The sequence below is a fragment of the Hemibagrus wyckioides genome, linkage group LG10, assembly GCF_019097595.1.
Source record: "Hemibagrus wyckioides isolate EC202008001 linkage group LG10, SWU_Hwy_1.0, whole genome shotgun sequence".
NCBI classification, from domain to species: domain Eukaryota; kingdom Metazoa; phylum Chordata; class Actinopteri; order Siluriformes; family Bagridae; genus Hemibagrus; species Hemibagrus wyckioides.
The window spans coordinates 23,256,362-23,277,380 of record NC_080719.1 but is presented as its reverse complement, the minus strand read 5'-3'; the positions used below and the strand labels follow the sequence as shown (position 1 = coordinate 23,277,380).

The window sequence follows — 21,019 nt, the reverse complement described above, 5'->3', positions numbered from 1 at the left end:
TGGCACCTGTTAGTGGGTGGGATATATTAGGCAGCAAGTGAACATTTTGTCCTCAAAGTTGATGTGTTAGAAGCAGGAAAAATGGACAAGCGTAAGGATTTGAGTGAGTTTGACCAAAAGGGCCAAATTGTGATGTCTAGACCACTGGATCAGTGCATCTCCAAAACTGCAGCTCTTGTGGGGTGTTCCCGGTCTGCAGTGGTCAGTATCTATCAAAAGTGGACCAAGGAAGGTGAAACGCTGACAGGGTCATGGGCGGCCAAGGCTCATTGAGGCCCGTGTGATCTGATCCAACAGACAAGTTACTGTTGCTCAAATTGCTGAAGAAGTTAATACATGGCACCAGGATGCACTATGGGAAGAAGGCAAGCTGGTGGAGGCAGTGTCATGCTTTGGGTGATTTTCTGCTGGGAAACCTTGGGTCCTGCCATCCATGTGGATGTTACTTTGACACGTACCACCTACCTTAGCATTGTTGCAGACCATGTACACCCTTTCTTGGAAACGGTATGGCTGTGGCCTCTTTTAGCAGGATAGTGCGCCATGCCACAAAGCAAAAATGGTGCCAGATCCCACAGCACACCTTCAGGGATCTAGTGGAGTCCAGGCCTTGATGGGTCAGGGCTGTTTTGACAACACAATATTAGGCAGGTGGTCGTAATGTTATGACTGATCGGTGTATAACACCCCTAGATGTGAATAAGTGTAGGGATGTTTTGTGTATGCTGTCCTGCCAAAATGAACAGAAAAAAGCATCCAGAAAGCTCACTGAACTACAGACGGAGAGCACTAGGATTCATAGAACAGATGTGATTGGATGGCAGCTTGGATCGCTAAAACTAGCCAATCATTAGCACCTGAACTGATTAAACTGCCTTTACTATTTTTAGCTACAATGCTACAGTTTGCATCAGTTTAATCAGCTATATTTAACAGGAATTGTGTAAATTTCTTTTTTTCAGCTCTTAATTGAAACATTGTACCAGGTTCAGTTTTCTGTCTTCTGCATGCTGTAATCTTTAAAGCCTTTACCCCTTTAACAAATGTGCATGATGTGGTGTGTTTTAATCTCTCTTTAATTGTTTGTTTGTTTGTGACTCATATCACAGTCACATTTATGCATCAGGGTGTGTTATTAGGATTAACACTGTTTTTGTACGGTGTTTGGACTCCACACCTCGAAACGTCTTTCTTCCTATGTCAATATGCAAATATTTATTACAAAATTTAGTTAGAAATATGTTCCGCATATTTAATCTCTGAACTGATTAGAAGTTCAGTCATGAAAAACAGTCAAACTTTTGAGCATAAATTTGACACAAATTTTATTTCTCAAACAAGAACAAGAAGCAATTCATGGTCCAAGTGATCACACTGGTAGCACTCTACTGTATCTACTGTACATTTACACCGGTTAGGCATAACATTCTGAGCACTGCCCCGTGAAGTGAATAACACTGATTATCTCCTCATCATGGCATCTGTTAGTGGGTGGGATATATTGCCAAACGTTTTGGGACACCCCTCCAAATCCCCTCCTGAATTCAGGTGTTGTTTTTCAGGGGTTGGGCTCGACTCCTTAGTTCCAGTGAAAGGAACTCTTAATGTTTCAGCCTACTCAGACATTTTGGACATTTCCTGCTCCCAATGTTGGGGATGACCCCTTCCTGTTCCAACATGACAGCACCATTAGAGATGAATTAGAGCGGAGACTGTGAGCCAGGCCAAATCTGGGACAGCTGCCTTTACATGCACATGAATGTAATATGGAGTTATAACAGCTTCAACTCTTCTGGGAAGGCTTTCCACAAGGTTTAGGAGTGTTCATGGGAATTCTTGACCATTCCTCTATAAGTGTATTTGTGTGGTCAGGCACTGATGTTGGATGAGAAGGTCTGGCTCACAGTCTCCGTTCTAGTTCATCCCAAAGGTGTTCTATGGGGTTGAGGTCAGGACTCAGTTTCTCCACACCAAACTCACTCATCCATGTCTTTATGGACCTTGCTTTGTGCACTAGTGTGCAGTCATTTTGGAACAGGAAGGGGCCATCCCCAAACTGTTCACATAAAGAGCAAACTTTTGGCAATATATAGTATTAGGCAGCAGGTGAACATTTTGTTCTCAGAGTTGATGTGTTAGAAGCAGAAAAAATGGACAAGTGTAAGGATTTGAGCGAGTTTCACAAAGGGCCAAATTGTGATGGCTAGATGACTGGATCAGAGCATCTCTAAAACTGCAGCTCTTGTGGGGTGTTTCCAGTCTGCAGTGGTCAGCATCTATCAAAATATCCTTTAAGTCCTGCAAGTATCCTTCAAATCTTCCACGGAGGCCCCATCTCACAACTTACAGGACTTAAAGTATCTGCTGCTAACATCTTGGTGACAGATATCACAGCACACCTACAGGAATCTAGTGGAGTCCAGGCCTCAAAGAGTCAGGGCTGTTTTGGCAGCAAAAGGAGGACCAACCCAATATTAAGCAGGTGGTCATAATGTTATGCCTCATCAGTGTACATAGGGAACCTGCTGTACTTCTGTAGAGAGATTATCTACTGTAGATGGATATACCAATAAAGTTGGATAAACAAAGGGCAGATGTCTAAAATCTCTGAAGGGAAATGTCTGAAGATTAAATACATGTGTAAAAGGAGAAGTAGGTTTTTCTTCCACATTATGATTCATTTTAGGGAATTGTAATCAAACAAAACTAATAATATATTCAAATTCCTCCATGGAATGACAAATATAATAAAATCAAAGACCTCCTTTGGATATTGTCATCTATGTGAGCCCTAATCAATAGCTCAAATAGCTTCGATGAATCTCATGTGCTGCTGCAATATGTGTTCTGAAAAGGGCCTGAGATTTTTTATTTACTCATTCAACTACAGGGTCATGATGGATCCAGAACTAAGCCTGGAAAGACTGGTTGAGAGGCGCGAATACACAAATGATAAATTATAGGAACCCTTTAAGTTGGGGAAATAATCTGTTCTGTGATCTGTTCAGAGATTCAACCAGACGGTCAATATGAAGAACCCTTAAGAGCGTTGGATTATTTGGGTGGTGGATTATTTTCAGTACAGCACTTACACTGACATGGTAAATAGAGTAAATGGAGCTGGTATGAAAGCATCAGGTGCAGTGTTGTCTATTTTAAATCTATTAATTATTATTATTTTAATGTGATCTTAAAGTGCACACCAGCACCAGGGACAGCGACATGATAAAAGAACAAATATAAGAACCCTGGGGTTAAGTGCCACACAACTGGAATCGACTGACTGCAGAAGCAAGGAGGAAAAAATGCTGATAGCCAGTGTTCAGCTGAACTCTAGGATCGATTATGTTACACATCATACTGTCTGTAGTATTAGTTTAGTTACATTTACAGTAAGTTTACAAATATTTTATATGTTTACACAAAGCTTTTTGCACTAACTGAGTTTTTTTTAACTACTCTGCATGCCTCCTGGGAATAAATAAAGCTTTTTGAAATTAAATGAATTGAATAGTGCTCCCAACTTTTGGATCTCTTACACAATTAATAAACAGATTTAAACCTGAAGCTGATGTGGGCATCAACTACTGATGGAAACAACAACAAATAGTGTGTCTTCTATTTGTACAAAAAGTAGTACGTAGTCTTAGTCTCATTTACAATTCTGGCATTTGGCAGACACTCTTATCCAGATCAACTTACATTTTATCTCATATTATACAACTGGACAAGTAAGGGTTAAGGGCCTTGTTCAGAGACCCAGCAGGACTTAAAATGGGTTTACTGAGTATATCTGTCAACCTATCTGTTTACCTGAATAGAATAAAACATGAAGTGAAAACATTCCTCTATCATTTTAAATTGCTCAAGCTGCACCCTGGACACCACCGTCACATTCCCCATATGTTTATTTAACTTTTATTTAGTTTCAGTTAAAATTCCGGCCAAGAATAGATATTGGGTGTGGCTGGTATCAACGAAGAGTTGTGCCACGCACTTCTCTGGAAGGAAACTCCAAACTATTCTAAATGCTCTTCTTCTAGTTGCTTTGGTTTCAAAAAAGCTTTCACAGACTCTTCATGGAAAAAGTTAAATGTTCTTGTCTTTCCCACTGAGACGCTGCAAACCGAACCAAAGTTCTTCAGAGTGATCTCCTATATACCATGATGAAACATTTCTATAATGATGGGAGAGATTTTTTCCAGAATGGCAACCCCCAGTCCACAGGGTATGTTGGACTCATTATTAAGGAAATGCTCTGGCCTTTTGCAATCTTAATATCTCAAAACCACCACTGGAAAATCTGTGAAAGGTGTGCTAGATGTCCTTCTTCCATTTAGGACAGTTGGAAACAGAATATTTTTAACCAAGATTCCCTGAAGCTTGTATGGTGGCTCATAGCAACCCAACATCTGCTTAACCACTGTATGTTGGTTTTCCTGTTTGTCACTCGTCTCATCTTATCGTGTGCACTGGTGGTCCAGTGGCTCATTGAGAAGATCAGGATCTTTCTGGTCTTTATTCCTCACTCTGGACTTGGACTGGATGCTGGTTAAATCAGTCTGGAATAATGCAATCTATTTTAATCGTTCGGTAAATCAACTCCTTTTGTAAATAATTCCATAAATAAATAATTAAATGAAAGACACCTGTTGAGTGTGTGACATTAAAAAAGCAACATAATCACCATGATGCTGATCATGGCACTTACAGAACTCTATTGTTTTTGCTGTTTGTTGGTGGAGTCGTCTAATTGAAAGCGTGTATATTACACCGGTGACAGCATGCTGATAAGAAAAAATACTTTCTATGTGTCAGAGCAATGTTGGTTTTTGTTCCCTTTCCATTTGTGTGATTTTGCTTGTTATAGATAAGACAGATAAGAAAGACAAAAGCGTGATAGGGAGGTGAAGGAGCATGATTGATATTTAATCTTTGGTACACTGGTCCACGCCTGCAGAGGCATGAGTGTGTGGCATGTGAGTCAAGATAATTTTATCAATATATGGCAAAAATTGTCATGGAAACCTATGAACATGTGAAAGTGAATATTTAAACATTTAACTTGTTCAGTTGAGGAATATAAGAAATGCAAAAGGTTGTTGTTGATGATGATGTCGAAAGAGACGATTTTATCAATAGCTTTTGACTTTCATGCCGTTCTTTAAAAAATTATGCATTTTTTGGAAAGGTGATATTTTAATGAAATCTTTCTTCTTATTTTTGGTGTAAAAAGCAGCCATAAATCATAAGGCTGCATGCCAGGGAAACTGTGATTAAGTAAGGAGCTGGGTGGCCAGTATAATGTTGATAAAGGGCCAAGCCTTGGCCCCTCCTTGGGAGTCATACAATAGCAGGTGGTATAAAAGCTAATGGTAAGGTAAAAACCTTTCTCATAAACGACTGTGGGCCTTCAGGGTATCCACAGATCAGCCATGGGGAAGTACAAAGACAATCCAAAATGGATTCTCAGCTGGATCATACTCGTTGTTGGAATAAACTCCTCTCAATCAGGTACAATAAGATTTTCATTCACCGTCTATATTGATTATGACTGAAATCAAGATATTTAACATACCATAGTGTGAATAAATATTACAATATTCTGCTTACATACAGCCAGTTCTGCTGCTTCTATACCAAAATCTGAAGCAGAATATAATTCATAAATATTTTATATGAAGGATTATTATATATAGTATATGCCTGGGTGCTTGACTGTAACACTGACTCTCCATTCTCTTCACCAGCAAATGGACCAGTCAACGTTCCACCACTGAAAAGGACCATCTCTGGTGAGTCCCACATCAATAGCCACTGGTTGAGGATGGAATCTTATAAATGTGTAGTCAGCAAAATGCATGTGCAGAGAAATGAAGTGAAAATTCAGATATAGATATTGTCTAAAAAGATTGATTTGGTGAAACCCTTAGGTATACCCTCGAGTAGCAAATAATGTAGTTTTTCTTTAAAAAATGAACTGAAAATGAAGGTTGTGTTGCAACCCAGGAAGAGAGACAATATCAAAGTCATGCCTGGGTAAATTTTTCCCCAACATGGAGTCAGGAAACCTGAGATTTCTAGTAAAAATCATTGTTTCTAATCTGCACTTCTAATAGGTTTTAAGCAGGCACTACAATTTCTGTGCTAGGATAAAGAAATACATGCATTTTTGCACATACAATTCAACCACATACGGACAAAAACCCCAGGATGATTTAACAGACAAATATAGTAGTAATGAAAATGACCTGAGACTGATTATGTACCATAGCATCAGGTTAACAAGAATAAGAATTATTGACCATATATGGAAATTTGCAAGGAATGAGACTTATAGGATCTATGACACTGTCCGAAAAAAAGGACATCAAATGAAAATATCTTGAATATAATCAACTTCATATAATATTTTCTCTTATATCATTACAAAAGATTATTAAACCAATTTCCAGATATATATTTTTTCTCATTTCAAGCTAGACTTAAGACATAAATAATATAATATATAAATAATTTGCTATGAGACTCTATTATTAGTGGTGCTTGCTATGCAAAGCATCACTATTACTATTCCTCATACTTATTATTATTATTATTATTATTATTATTATTATTATTATTATTATTATTATTATTATTATTCTTGAGACTTTCAGAAGCGATCGGAATTCCGGTATTCCCGATCAAACGCCCCAAAAATTCCCATAGAAATGAATGGGCAGAATTTTGAATCCTCAATAAAACTCACAAAATTACTGCAACATAGTCATGTCACATAAACACATAACACTCAGGACAATGAGGGGAAGTGAGTGACGTGTGTCCGGTTTACGTCACGTCACGTCACGTCACGTGACCCCCTCCCCCCTGAATTATGGGAAATCGCAAAATTACAGCTACATAGACATGTGACATATCAAAACGCTCAGTACAGTGAGGGGAATTGAGTGACGTGTCAGAATGACATCATGTGTGACCCCGCCACCCCAAATAATGGGTAATTTCGACATTACTGCAACATACAGATGAAACATATCAAACCGCTCAAAACAATGAGGTAAAGTGTGTGACATGTGTCAAGTTATCTCCTCCATGAACTCGGGGACGAGTTTTGCCACGGCAAGCACCCCTCACATTTTCTTCAGGAAATGTACATGTCTATTTGTTGATTATTATTATTGATTATTGATATTATTATTATTATTACTGCTATTATTTGTCAGTAGAATAAAGTCCAGGTTAAAAAATGAGAAAAATGTGCATGCATACAATCATGCATGCAGTTAGTAAGTGTCCAGATATAATATATATATATATATATATATATATATATATATATTTGGTTATATTTGGACTTTTCTACAGCTCAATTAGATGTTTTATTATTATTTATTAATTAATTAATTAATTAATTAATTAATTAAATTATTTTCTTTTAATTATTTTTGAATTATGTGTACATATTTTCATATAATTTGATCCAAGCTCAAATATACCTTAATTTTGTTGTTTTATTATGTTTATATTACGTGAATAAACTTAAGCTTAAAGATTTTGCCTGGCAAATCTTGATTGTTCTTGATTGTTCTGAATCTTGACTGAATCAGATTCAGGGTGTTGCTTTGGACATTTGGATAAGTAGAGCATTTGTTTCAAAGCTAACTTCCACCAAACTAGGATAAACTGAGTGTGGTAGAAGAAGAAGAAGAAGAAGAAGATGATGATGATGATGATGATGATGAAGAAAAAGAAGAAGACTATTGTCACATATAAATTACAGCACAGTAAAATTCTTTCTTCACATATCCCAGCTTTGGAGCACCTCTGGAGCAGGTCAACAACCCAGAGACTTTAGCACTTTGAGCCACGAAGTTCTTAAAGTCTTTAAATACATCAGGATCAGGATTCCTTTGTTCATCAAATGTCAGATCAACAGGTTATACTTTATATTGGTCAGCTATTACAATGGTCATTTTTTAAAAATCTCTCATCCATCTAAACAACAGGACTGAGTCCGGCTCATAATGAACGAGTCTGCAGCACCTGGGGCAATTTCAACTTCAAAACCTACGATGGAGACTTCTTCCAGCTCCAGTCTACGTGTAACTACATCCTGACGTCACAATGCTCCAGCAGCTACGAGGACTTCAACGTTCAGCTGAGGCGGCAGGTCGTCGATGGTGAACCCCAGATCAGCAAAATTACCATGAAGCTGGAAGGCACAGTGGTGGAACTTTCCCAAGGCTCCGTCAGTGTGGATGGACATGAGTGAGTGACCTTTAACCCTGAAAAAATACATAGTGATTTTGTGTTGTTATAAAAGAGTGCTAAATAGTGATTTTTTCCCCTTTACCTTCAGGGTGACTCTGCCTTACAGCCACTCTGGTGTCCTTATTGAGGAAAACCCCACCTACATCAAAGTCACCGCCAAGCTGGGACTCGTGGCCATGTGGAATGGAAATGATGCTTTCATGGTGAGTGTATATTAAACATATGAAACATACAGTGACAAGGGCTTTAGTCAGAGAAGCCTTTAAGCTCATGATGTCTGTATTCCTATTCCTATATCGTGTAATATAAGCAATTGCAATGAAAATATTAGATGTTATCAATAATCCCACATACAGGACCCTCATATAAGATTAATAAACAGGTAAATGTGGCTTAGGGTCAAGTGTGAATCGGACATGAAGATGTGAATCTTAAACAAATCCTGGTGCAGCACAAAGCACTGACCTGTCCACCTCGATTACTAACACGTCCACCACTTTTTCTTCACTTTCCACCTTATTTCTTTATTATTCTATTTTACTTTTAAAATTGATATATTTGATATACATTTTTGATATATATTTTTCTATAACACAGACAGTCGTAAACAAGTATTTTACTGCATGTCGTACTGTGTATGATTGTGTATGTGACAAAAAACTGGCTCACAATCAGAAATTTCATTCATTCAATTAATATAATTAGATAAAGCTGACATGTTTTAGTACTAAAATGTTGTAGTTCTTTCGGCTGCTCCCTGTTTGGGGTCTGCTCCCTGTTTGGGGTCACCACAGCGGATCATTTGGTCTGCACATTACAACTTGGCACATGTTTTATGCCGGATGCCCTTCCTCACGCAACCATCCCATTTAATCCGGGCTCGGGACTGGCACTGAGAGTTAACACTTCAGTGGCTGGGTTAGCGCCCTGCCTGGGAATCGGACCCGGGCCGTGGCAATGAGGAGGAAATATGTTTTGGTACTAAAATAAAAAAAAAAAAAGAGGCTAGGTTCATGTAACTACAAGAAAGTGAGACTGATTTTGACCTTAAACAGCTGAAGAAAAGCACACATCCATAACAGACTATATAATAAGAACCTGTTCATTTCAATAAAAGCAGTGCAATTGTGGGAGTAATAATACTTTTGTAGGGAGAATCTGGACTTTAATTTAGTTTTTAGATTTCTGTCAACTTTCACTTTTACTCCAGCAAAAAAAAGTATACTTTTATTACATTTCCCCAAAACATATTCGTTAGATAATAAGTTAGATAATTGGTTCAACTCCTTGTGCTTGCACAACTGCAGTTAATTTAATTTTCCACCAAAGCGCAATCATGTCATGCTAGCAAGCTATTCAAGGGTACGGCAGATTTCCTGATGGCAGCAGAACTAGCGGCAGCACCTGACACTCGACGGTGACAAATGACATTTGTGACTAAGATAAACACCCGTGGCCATATTTGCAAGAAATGTTTTCTCATGTTGGAATGAATGCTTGAAGTGCCTCTTTTGCTTACCCAAAGACAGAAATATTGGCGTGCTTATTTCGGTCCATGCTCTGTCACGTTGACATGTTGAAGAAAAGAATCAGTCTTGCAGTTATGCAAACATCCACATGGTGCAAACTGAGCAGGCAAAGATGTTCAGTGTATTTGCTTATTAAACATTTTTGGAACAATTGGAACAACACGTTTGTCCCACGCAATGGCAGGGTCCGCTCTTTTTAGTGGCTGGGTTGGTGTCCTGCATGGGATTCGAACCCGGGCCACAGCAATGAGAGCACGGGATCCTGCTGCTGGACCACCAGGATTATTGTTAGTTCACAAATGTAACGTAATGTAAACATTTGCCATTTTTTCGAAGGAAACAAAATGGCGGAAAGATAAATCTTGCAGGAACAATATTTTATAATATTTTTTTGTATTTACCCGTACTTTTATACTTTTCATATAAAATGCTTTTCATACTTAAGTACAATAAATATCACATACTTTAAAAACTTTCACTTAAATAATATTCTAAAGCGGTGATTTTAACTTCTACCAAAGTCACTTTTTGGTCAGATATCTATACTTTTACTCAAGGGTTGCTTTTAGGTAGTTTGTCACATCACATATTTAGGCTTCAGTCATTTGAAAGTCTGCATCAGCAATGGACACACACACACACACAGTGCTATCTCACCTTCAGTGAAATAATTCCAACATCTTTCCTCAGATCTTGAATAACTGTAGTCCGCTGAGTGCCACTGTGCCATTTAGGGCGTGTTGGATGTGTATATGAGGATAAATTAGGGCGTGTTATAATGTATGACATTTAAATAATGGGCGAGTGGGCTGGGCTTGCATCCATGCAGCTGAAGCTGATTCCTTATTTGCTTGGATGGTTCATGAATTAGATTCATATTTGATCAAAAGTTCTGCTTGGTTCACTCTGGTCTGCAGGTGGAGTTGGACAACAAGTACAAGAATCAGACTTGTGGACTTTGTGGTGACTTTAATGGAGTTCAGCTTTACAACGAGTTCATCAAAAATGGTTGGTTATCATTATTTATGACCTCTGTGGATGACCCTGTAACCCTATGTAAGACTCTGTACACTTGAATAACATATAAAACATTATCAATGCTGTAATGTTCATGATCACCAATGATCAAAGATTAGAATGCACAAATTGTTCTATAATCATAATTACATGCAAGGAATACAACCTGATGAATACGGCATACAGCATAATTACCAACTGATTAATGACGGATGAAAGTGTGTGTTTTAGGAAATGCACTCAAATAACTGTGTTGTGTTTTCTCTCGATAAATAAAAGGGGTTGAGATTTCACCATCAGACTTCAGCCAGTTTGCGAAGATGGACGATCCGACTGAGAGCTGCAGTGAATCACCACCTCCATCAGATGACACCTGCATGAAACTTGTAAGACCTGTAGTGATAATAATAAAAATAATAAATAATAATAATAATGCTCTAATCCAATTAAATCTTCATTAAGCATATATTGAGCACATATTTGGTTTCCTTCACAGACGTCAGCATGTGAGCAGCTCCTCTCAGGTCCAGCTTTCAGTGACTGTAAAAACCTCGTCTCCCTCGACTACTTTATCAAAGCCTGCGAGTCGGACATGTGCCAGTGCAGCGGCAATTCCAGCAACTTCTGCCTGTGCAGCACCATCTCGGAATATTCACGCCAGTGTGTGCACGCCGGAGGAAAGCCGGGCCAGTGGAGGACAGAGCAGTTCTGCCGTATGTTGAATGAAACAGTTACCCACTGCGTGCTGAATGTAATGGGACACAGTATGAATTAAATGAAGTTTTTGTTTTACAGCCCAAACATGCCCTTATCCCAACATGCTGTATCAGGAGTGTGGGAACCCGTGCATTAACACCTGCTCAAATCCTGACCGAGGACAGGTGTGTGAAGAACACTGCATCGATGGCTGTTTCTGTCTTCCAGGTATCGAGCTGCGTTAACATGCTATCATACGTAAAAGGAATAACGTGGATTATTTTGATACTTTATTGTAGTCTTTCAATTCATTTAGAATAACCTGATGAACAAATGTGTTGCAGGTCTGGTTCTGGATGATCTGACGGGTCGAGGATGCATCACACAGGATCAGTGTTCCTGCGTTCACAACGGAAAAATCTATCACACTGGACAGAACATCACCAGCAACTGTAAAGAATGGTGAGGAAGACTCAAGGCATCTGATTTTCTGAAAATGTATGTTTTAACAGAAATCCTATTTCTGTTTTGCTGTGTCATCATGAATCTTCAGGCTGGAGATATGACATTGTCTCGCCGATCGTGAGCGTCAGTAAGCTCAATATGTGGAAGAGGGCAGATAGCACTTTCCTCTGAGTGTGTTAATATGTGGTTGGCTGGCTTTGGGTGTCTTGGAAATGGAAATGATGTTTAGGTCCTTTTGAGCTCAAAGTAATAAATTAAATAGGTTAAATGGAAGGTCATAAGGGTGTCATTATCATTCTCAGTATCGTCAGTGTCAGTATCACAGGTTGTGCCTGTGCTTCATTGGCCAGTGGTAGCTTAAGTGGTTAAGTCTCTGGGTTCTTGGTCATGGTTCAAGCTGGGCACTGCCATGGTGCCACTGTTGGGCCACTGAGCAAGGTCCCCAACCCTCTGCTCTGGGGGTTCTGCATTGGGGCTGACCCTGTGCTCTGAACCCACCTTCCAAAGCTGGGATATGTGACGAAAGAATTTCACTATGCTGTAATGTATATGTGACAAAAATAAAGGCTTCTCGTTCATGTATTTTGCTCACCTTTTCCTGTGTTTAGCACCTGTACCTCAAACCAGTGGAGCTGCATAGAGAAAGACTGCCCCGGTACATGCTCTGTAGAAGGTGGATCTCACATCACCACGTTTGATGGAAAAACATACGACTTCCACGGCGACTGTACATACATTCTGGCTGAGGTCAGTGCGATTTCATATTTGAGTTTAATTCATTCATCAATCTAAAGAAAGACTTTTTCTTAAATCTACTTTCCTGGATGAAATTTCTTTGAAGATGGAATGAACGTCATATCAAAACCATGAAATTGTGACTTTAGTTGAACTGTAGTTATTGTATATTGAAAATTTTTGACAATTATCGATTTTTCTTTCTTATAAGGCAATGTCTACTTTATATTCTTTACATCCATGTGTTCTTTAACTCAATCTTATCCCAGTTTAGTCATTTCATTACCCTGGTCTCCCCACTTGCACACCAGCTACCAGTTTGGGATAGTAAATGAATACAGAGGCAGTTTTTCTTCTTGGAGTCTTCACCATGATTCATTCTTACAATCTTCCATAACATGACAGAACCATAAATAACTGCCCCTCCCTGGAGCCAGTTTTCTTTCTTTCTTTCTTTTTTTGTCCTTGTTGTTTTTCTCATCTTTTATATCAAAGACTTTCTTTGACCTCTGACTTTTTGCACATTCATTTTCACCTTCTTTTTACTTCTACAGTATTTTAGAGACTTCTCTCAGAAGGCATTACCTCAAGATACATAACTTGTGGTTCTTAATGTTCCTAGCCGTCATTTCTAGGCCCATTTCTAAGTTTTTATGGCGTATAAAAGAATTTCATCGTTCTTTACTCTTTCTTGTACAGTTTCCTGTTTTCTTTTATACCCCATGCAGCATGTGCAAGTCTTTATTACTGTTTGTGGTCAATTGTCTGGAGCTTACCTTGCTCTCTGGAGCTTGGTTTCAGCTCTTAGTAATTCTACATCATCTTTACCATCCAGAATTTGTTCTCTTTATTTTCATTTAAATTCAGTTTCTTTTACAATATCCTAAAAATACCATTTACACCACGAGCTCTTTCTTTAATCTCTTGTTGTGAACTCATCCTCAGTTCCTTCATCCATATCCATTTCCCAATTCCATATCCACATGGAACACTAGCTTTTTCTTCCTTATTGACATGTTCAGCTTGTGTTTTAAACGTCTGCACAGACGTATTCATATCTCTTTATCTTTCCTTTGACAATCCTGACTGTGTCTTGTACTGTTGATGTACCAAAACCCAGCATGCTGGACTCGATACAATGATCCTTGAGTTTGTGTTGAACTGGACTTCCACTAATCTCTAACAAAAACTTGTCTGAATTTGTCCTTACTACTTGAGCTTATACCTTCTGGTATTCTTGCAAAAGGAACACTTTCTCCTTCTTGCTAAAGGCGAGAAATTGTGAGTATAAATTCCAAGAGTGCCACTGGAATTCGGCTCTTCATCCTTTATTATTATCATCATTATTATTATAACATTTCAAAAATAGCCATTTAAAATGAAAAGAAATAAATCAGTTCCATCATCATTATTATTATTGTTGTTTTTTTTACCTCAGCAAACCAGCGGTGCTGAGTTTGTGGTTGTAGGAGATCTGATACGTTGTGGTTTGACGACCACTGAAACATGTCTGAAGGCCGTAACCCTGGCTCTGTCTGCCGGAAGCACTGTGAGTAACATTTACACATTTTAATTCTTTACTTTTTTAATGATCTTTATTCTGCTTCTGCTGCAAGTAACACGTTCAGATTGGAAACATCTGTGAATAGTAGTAGCAGGGTGCGCTTAGATTCCAGAATACTACCAACTGCATTGAGTCTAATGTAAGAGTACGGTGCATTTTGGTCAGATTTGGTTGGACCTGTAGTCTAGTTGCTTTATCTAATACATATTAAATAATGCCTAATATGGACTTTTGCCTTCAGGTGTTTAACATCCAGCCTGACGGAAAGGTCTTTCTCAACCGAATCTACTCTCAGCTTCCTCTCTCTACAGGTGAGTAAATACAAAAGAGATGTATATTTCATTGTTGAGTGTCGTGCCATGTTAGCGAGATGTTCAATGATGCTTGCTTTGTATTCACTGCAGCCGGTGTGAATATTTTCCGCCCCACCACGTTTTACATCATCGTCCAGACGTCCTTTGGGCTTCAGATGGAGATCCAACTGGTACCCATCATGCAGGTTTACATAACCCTGGACGTGACTCACAAGCAAAACATACTGGGTGTGTAAAAGCTTCCATTTGCACACAATCATGTGTATCTAACTGTTGATGTTAATGTTGTAGTGGAACTGTGATAGTGAATAGTGAAGTGATTCTCTGAGATCTCATGGTCAGGTCTGTGTGGAAACTTTAACGGCATCCAAAGCGATGATTTCACGACCATGAGTGGATCGCGTGAAGGAACCGGTGTTGGTTTTGCAAACAGCTGGGGGACCAGAGCTAACTGTCCTGAAGTGAAGAACACCTTTGAGAACCCCTGCAGTCTCAGCGTGGAAAATGGTACTTCTTCATTTCCTGATTTATAACTTATTTGAAAAAAGGAACACAGACACACTAATTTTAAATATTTGCCAACTGGCGAAGGAATTTCCAGTGTGTGTGTGTGTGTGTGTGTGTGTGTGATATCAATCACACCCTTCATGAGATTAAACAGGGTTTGTTAAAGTGTGTTCAACCTAATAGCAGGCAAACAGACCAAGGTGTGAAGTAATACTTTGCTTATATATTAAATATCAGTCCTTGGAGGATTTCACAGTGTATTCAGGATTGTTGCAGCCAAAAATTTGTTTTCAGCAGATTCTTATAAAAATTTGCACTGCTCTTTGGTTTGGTTTGTTTTGTGTAAAACTATCCGAATTGGTGAAATCACAAGCACATGATTCTTCTTTTAAACTCCTCCCAGTGAGACCCACATGTACTGACTTTCTCTGAGAGCTGTACTGATGTTCACACACGTGAATGGAAAAGAGGGATTTGGCTCAGTTTGTGTTGTAATGTAACACGATGCAAAAATCTCATTTTTCGTTTGCCTGATTTTGTTTGAATTTCTGTCATCGCAAAATTACGGTGGCCAAGAAGAGCAAAATAACAAATCCAAAAACACAAGGACGGTTCAGACAAAGCGAAAAAAGGTAGGTATAGTTTTTGCGAATGGAATTATTCCCTCTGACTGGACGAGACATCGGTCACTCAGGATCTACAGGAAGTCCAGCAGTAGCTGCAGCAGTAGAAAGTGGATTGGTGTGTGTATGAACACAGCTCTGCTCTTATAGCGCTCCTTACATCCTTTAATCTGGAATAGTTTGGTCTTCCAAACATTCCTGGTGTGTTTTTAGAGATCGAAAACTAATCTTTACTCCATGATACACTATCAGTATATCCAACATCATATAAACGTCCATATGAACATCCTTCCTCAAAGCAGCGCTGAATGAACTCCATTTTCTTATCAATATAAATATATATGTTTGTTATTTTCTAAGATTTTTAAAGTTGCACTATCTATGGTTTAAAGTGAAGGAAAAACTCCACACATGTACAAGAAATAAAGTTAGATACACAATTTCCTACTTCTTGTATATCCTGAGCGACAGATGTCTCATCAGAAGTAAGAATTCCATTCACAAACTATACCTACCTTTTCCGCTTTGCCTGAATTGTCCCTGTGTTTTCTGCAGGACTTGATTATAAATGAACTCCATTACAATGTCATGAACAAACTCTTCCATTCATCCATTTTTATTTCTACTTTCCAAGTATTCATTAAATCTGTGGAATTAGCCCTAACCCTAACCCTAACCCTAGGTCTTTACTATCTGCTTCTTTACAACTAGCTAAAACCTAGATTAAATGTATTTTATCCTCCATAATCAATTTAAAAACTCAATCATCCTTTGTAAGAGATTTGTTCTCTCATTGTTTGTTCCAGAAAAGTACGCTCAGAAGTGGTGCTCCCTGCTGTCAGACCCTAATGGTGTTTTCGCACCGTGTCACTCTGAGATCAGCCCAGATATCTACCAGAAGGTACAGTGCAGTGCTTAATTGGCTATTTAGTATTAAATGGCTATTAAATATTTCCATCATTAACTGTGTTGTTTTGTCCTTAAAGAACTGCATGTATGACACCTGCAACTGTGAGAACAGTGAGAACTGCATGTGTGCAGCACTCTCGTCTTACGTCCACGCCTGCGCCGCTAAAGGAGTCCTTCTCCCCAGATGGAGGAGTGAAGTGTGCAGTGAGTAAAAATCACCAATTATCCCACCAAATTTTCCATCTTGAGATAACACCATGACCTGATTCTAATAATGTGCTCTTCACAGTGAAATATGCCACCAGCTGCCCAAACACCATGGTTTATACCTACGACGTCTGGAGTAGCATGCAGTCTTGTCGCTGTCACAGCGATCCAGATTTCACCTGCGGCGTGACCTTTGACCCGGTGGATGGGTGCGTTTGTGCTGAAGGAATGTATCTCAATGAGAACGGCCAATGTGTGTCTCTGGATAAATGTTCCTGCTACCACAAAGGGTCTGTGATTCCTCCTGGAGAGGTCATCAGCAAGGACGGTGGCATGTGGTATGTCTGGTTAGCGTTTATCGTGTCTGAATGTCAACAGAAAGGAGATTTTAAAATCATAAACATGTAAAAAAAACATCTGTTTCAGCACCTGTAAGAACGGCAAACTCAGCTGCATCGGCTCTACCACCAGCGCGCCATGTAAGTGCTGCTATTATTTACATCTTAAAGAACATTTCAGCTTGATGATCCAAACTTGGTTTTGAATAAGTTCTGATCTATCCATCATATTAACGCTTTCAAAAGGGTGAGACTCCTCCAGTCATGAAGGATTCTGTCTTTCGAATGAGCGAAGCAGAATGTTTTTTCTATGTTTGTCCCAATGGATATGCAGTTTGGGGAACATCTACCTAAAAGTGGTGAAGAATAAAAATTCACACTGATAGCAAATAACGTCTGCACAAATAAATACAACCAAAAAGCATGGACTGAATTTACACATGCCATTAATAATTAATTAATTAATTATTATACACCGATCAGGCATAACACTCTGAGCACTGAGAGGTGAAGTGAATAAGACTGAGTATCTCCTCATCATGGCACCTGTTAGTGGGTGGGATATATTAGGCAGCAAGTGAACATTTTGTCCTCAAAGTTGATGTTAGAAGCAGGAAAAATGGACAAGCGTAAGGATTTGAGCGAGTTTGATGAAGGGCCAAATTGTGATGGCTAGACCACTGGATCAGAGCATCTCCAAAACTGCAGCTCTTGTGGGGTGTTCCCGGTCTGCAGTGGTCAGTATCTAGCAAAAGTTTCCTTTAAGTCCTGTAAGTACCTTACAACAAGCATCTGCTGCTAACATCTTGGTGCCAGATACCACAGCACACCTACAGGGATCTAGTGCAGGCCATGTCTCCAGGCAGGTCAGGGCTGTTTTGGCAGCAAAAGGGGGAGCAACACAATATTAGAATGCTTTCTTACAAACACTTCTCAGAACATTTATGCCTATTTTTCATCAAAGTCTAGAATATTATATTTTACAGCAATTATTCACAACTGATAAGTTTTAGTTTACAAACCTCTGAACATTTCTCAGACATCTAGTGAAAACACTAGACTTCTTCCCCCCAGTATTTTAAAATTTCTTCTTATTTCCTTTCAGCTTGTTCCTCACCAATGGTCTTCTTCAACTGCTCGGATGCTGCTCCAGGATCCGCAGGTTCTGAGTGTCAAAAGAGCTGCAACACACTGGACATGACCTGTGTGAGTTTATCAATATAATATACAGTATATATCAATATGATATATTAGATTTTACAGTATGTAAGTTTGGCATATGTTTTAAACATAATAATGTTTTTTAATAATCTTCATTATTTTCCCCTGCAATTTCATCTGATTTATCCCAAAGATTCACACAATTATTATTATTATTATTATTATTATTATTATTATTATTAAGAGAAATCTTTTCTACCACAGATCAGCACAGAGTGTGTCCCAGGCTGTGTGTGTCCTGCGGGACTTGTGTCTGATGGGAAAGGTGGCTGCATTGAAGCAGATCTTTGTCCTTGTGTTCATAACAGCAAAACTTACCAGCCGGGAGAATCCATCAACATCGACTGCAATACCTGGTAGAAATCATTAAATAATCAATAACTTCATAACTTAACCTCAGTTGTCACTGTAGTTGTTCATTTCTTTTTTTAAATAAAATATTGAACACACTGTTTTATTGAAAATATCTGTTCATGGGCCTGAAAAAAAAAATCCTTGTCACAGCATGTCTCTTCTGCCTGCAGTGTGAGTGTAGCCTTTGACCTGCTTAGAGTCTGTAGCAGTCTATAGTGTTTTTAATGACCCTCATTTATATACAAGAATATAAAAATAAAGGATGTGTAAAATATTCTGTACTTCTTGTCTTTGAACACAGCACATGTAAAGACAGGAAATGGCAGTGCAGCACAGATTTGTGCCACGGGACCTGTACAGTGTATGGCGACGGACATTACATCACATTCGATGGAAAAAGATACACTTTTGATGGAGACTGCGAATACACTCTTGTCAGAGTAAGTACAACTCCTTGATACGATCATAAGAATTGATGTACGAGAAGTAAGGAATAACAGAACTAAAGACCTAGCTCTATTACCTGATATATAATATGGCTGGAAGCATCATCACCACACAGAGTGGATGATTTCTGTACAACAGCACAGTTTGTTTACAGTAGTTCTCTACGTTCTCTCTCTGTAAGTTCATAAAACAAACAAAAAAGAAAAAATGCAGCTTGTCATGTTATAAATCCTGTCTCTACTGACACTGGAGACTCCTTTACTGCACACTATATTGCCAAACGTTTTGGGACGTCTGTCTTTAACATGCACATAAATGTAATATGGAGTTGTCCCGCCATTTACAGCTATAACAGCTTCAACTCTTCTGGGAAGGCTTTCCACAAAGGTTTAGGGGTGTTTTTGACCATTCCTCTAGAAGGGCATTTGTGAGGTCAGGCACTGATGTTGGACGAGAAGGTCTGGCTCACAGTCTCCACTCTAATTCATCCCAAAGATGTTCTGTGGGGTTGAGGTCAGGACTCTGTGCAGGCCAGTCAAGTTCCTCCACACCAAACTCACTCATCCATGTCTTTATGGACCTTGATTTGGTCACTGGTGTGCAGTCATGTTGGAACAGGAAGTGGTCATCCCCAAACTGTTCCCACAAAGAGCATGAAATTGGTCTTGGTATGAAGCTGAAGCATTAAGAGTTCCTTTCACTGGAACTGGAAGGGGGAAAAACAACACATGAATTCAATGATTTGGAGGGGTGTCCCAAAACTTTTGGCAATATAGTGTAGATTAGTATGTTTCTCTTTGTAAAACAGCCATTCTAAACATGTTTAACTATTGGTTATGTGAAGCGTCCAGTATACAAATCCCTGTATATGAGCTGTTGCAATAAGAATTAGTGCATTATGTTTTATTTTTTTTTAGCCAGGACTACGATCTGTTGATGGATATTTATGCACAGATTCTGATTCAGTCTTGTGTTATGAGGAAAACTCATTGTTTGTAAAAGGGGTAATTTTTACAACAAAAATGTCATCTAGTGAGAAATTTAACCCACTATTTTAGTGTAACATACAGTTATCTGTTGATATCTCTGTGTCTATACTGAGTCAAATTTAACTTCCATTACCTTCTGTTTAATTAGTAGATTGTAAATAAAAACAACACAACCTAATATTATAGTAACTAATAACACAGGTTGGTTCAGTTTAATTAAACTACCTATAACTGTAAAAAGTAATATAATTGAAAGATTTAAAATGCAGAATCAGCTTATTTCGGCCTTTCATTGAGTGTACTGAAAGATTGTGGCCTGTTATATATTACCACGTTAGTGCAGTGACATTTTTGAAGCCATGCTCATTTGTTAGACCATGGTTTCACCAACTGACTACATTTCCCTGTTGATATATTACAGGTCGTGTTAATGTTTGGTAAAATATGAAATACTCGTGTTTACCCTGTCTCTAACAAGGGACTACCAAATGTTTAAGATGAATGGAAAAACCAAAGCTGAAGTGGGATTGTAAATTTGTTTGGACACCAGTTAATTGATGAAATCAAGGTGTGCCAAAAATATTTCTGAATAAATGATGACCTTTGGATATTTTTGTGATTGCTTTAGGATAACTGTGGCCACAGCAATACCAGCGGCACTTTCAGAGTCATCACAGAAAACATTCCCTGTGGAACAACCGGCGCCACCTGCTCCAAAGCCATCAAAATCTTTCTGGGGGTGAGGGTTTCACTTATCTCTCTTTGATTTTGTGATCCTTTTCTTTTTTAAAATGTCTGTGTCAGGAGAATTGTGTAAATCTTATAATCGA

At 38.7% G+C, this 21,019-nt stretch overlaps 1 protein-coding gene across 1 annotated transcript in view; it reads left to right on the top strand.

Annotated features, from left to right (window-relative positions):
• The first annotated feature begins 5,435 nt into the window (after window positions 1-5,435).
• The window catches only part of LOC131360266 (mucin-5AC-like), a 38,431-nt gene continuing 22,847 nt past the window's right edge, over window positions 5,436-21,019 (top strand). Inside the window, exons 1-23 of the mRNA XM_058400511.1 lie at window positions 5,436-5,514; window positions 5,751-5,795; window positions 8,010-8,271; window positions 8,363-8,477; window positions 10,721-10,811; window positions 11,100-11,206; window positions 11,317-11,533; window positions 11,616-11,744; window positions 11,861-11,978; window positions 12,590-12,750; window positions 12,928-13,043; window positions 14,155-14,265; window positions 14,522-14,591; window positions 14,685-14,822; window positions 14,937-15,101; window positions 16,531-16,625; window positions 16,711-16,837; window positions 16,923-17,178; window positions 17,267-17,319; window positions 18,284-18,384; window positions 18,604-18,755; window positions 19,055-19,193; window positions 20,818-20,928. Of these exons, the coding sequence (XP_058256494.1) occupies window positions 5,436-5,514; window positions 5,751-5,795; window positions 8,010-8,271; window positions 8,363-8,477; window positions 10,721-10,811; window positions 11,100-11,206; window positions 11,317-11,533; window positions 11,616-11,744; window positions 11,861-11,978; window positions 12,590-12,750; window positions 12,928-13,043; window positions 14,155-14,265; window positions 14,522-14,591; window positions 14,685-14,822; window positions 14,937-15,101; window positions 16,531-16,625; window positions 16,711-16,837; window positions 16,923-17,178; window positions 17,267-17,319; window positions 18,284-18,384; window positions 18,604-18,755; window positions 19,055-19,193; window positions 20,818-20,928 (2,958 nt within the window). The remainder of the gene's footprint in view (window positions 5,515-5,750; window positions 5,796-8,009; window positions 8,272-8,362; window positions 8,478-10,720; window positions 10,812-11,099; window positions 11,207-11,316; window positions 11,534-11,615; window positions 11,745-11,860; window positions 11,979-12,589; window positions 12,751-12,927; window positions 13,044-14,154; window positions 14,266-14,521; window positions 14,592-14,684; window positions 14,823-14,936; window positions 15,102-16,530; window positions 16,626-16,710; window positions 16,838-16,922; window positions 17,179-17,266; window positions 17,320-18,283; window positions 18,385-18,603; window positions 18,756-19,054; window positions 19,194-20,817; window positions 20,929-21,019) is intronic.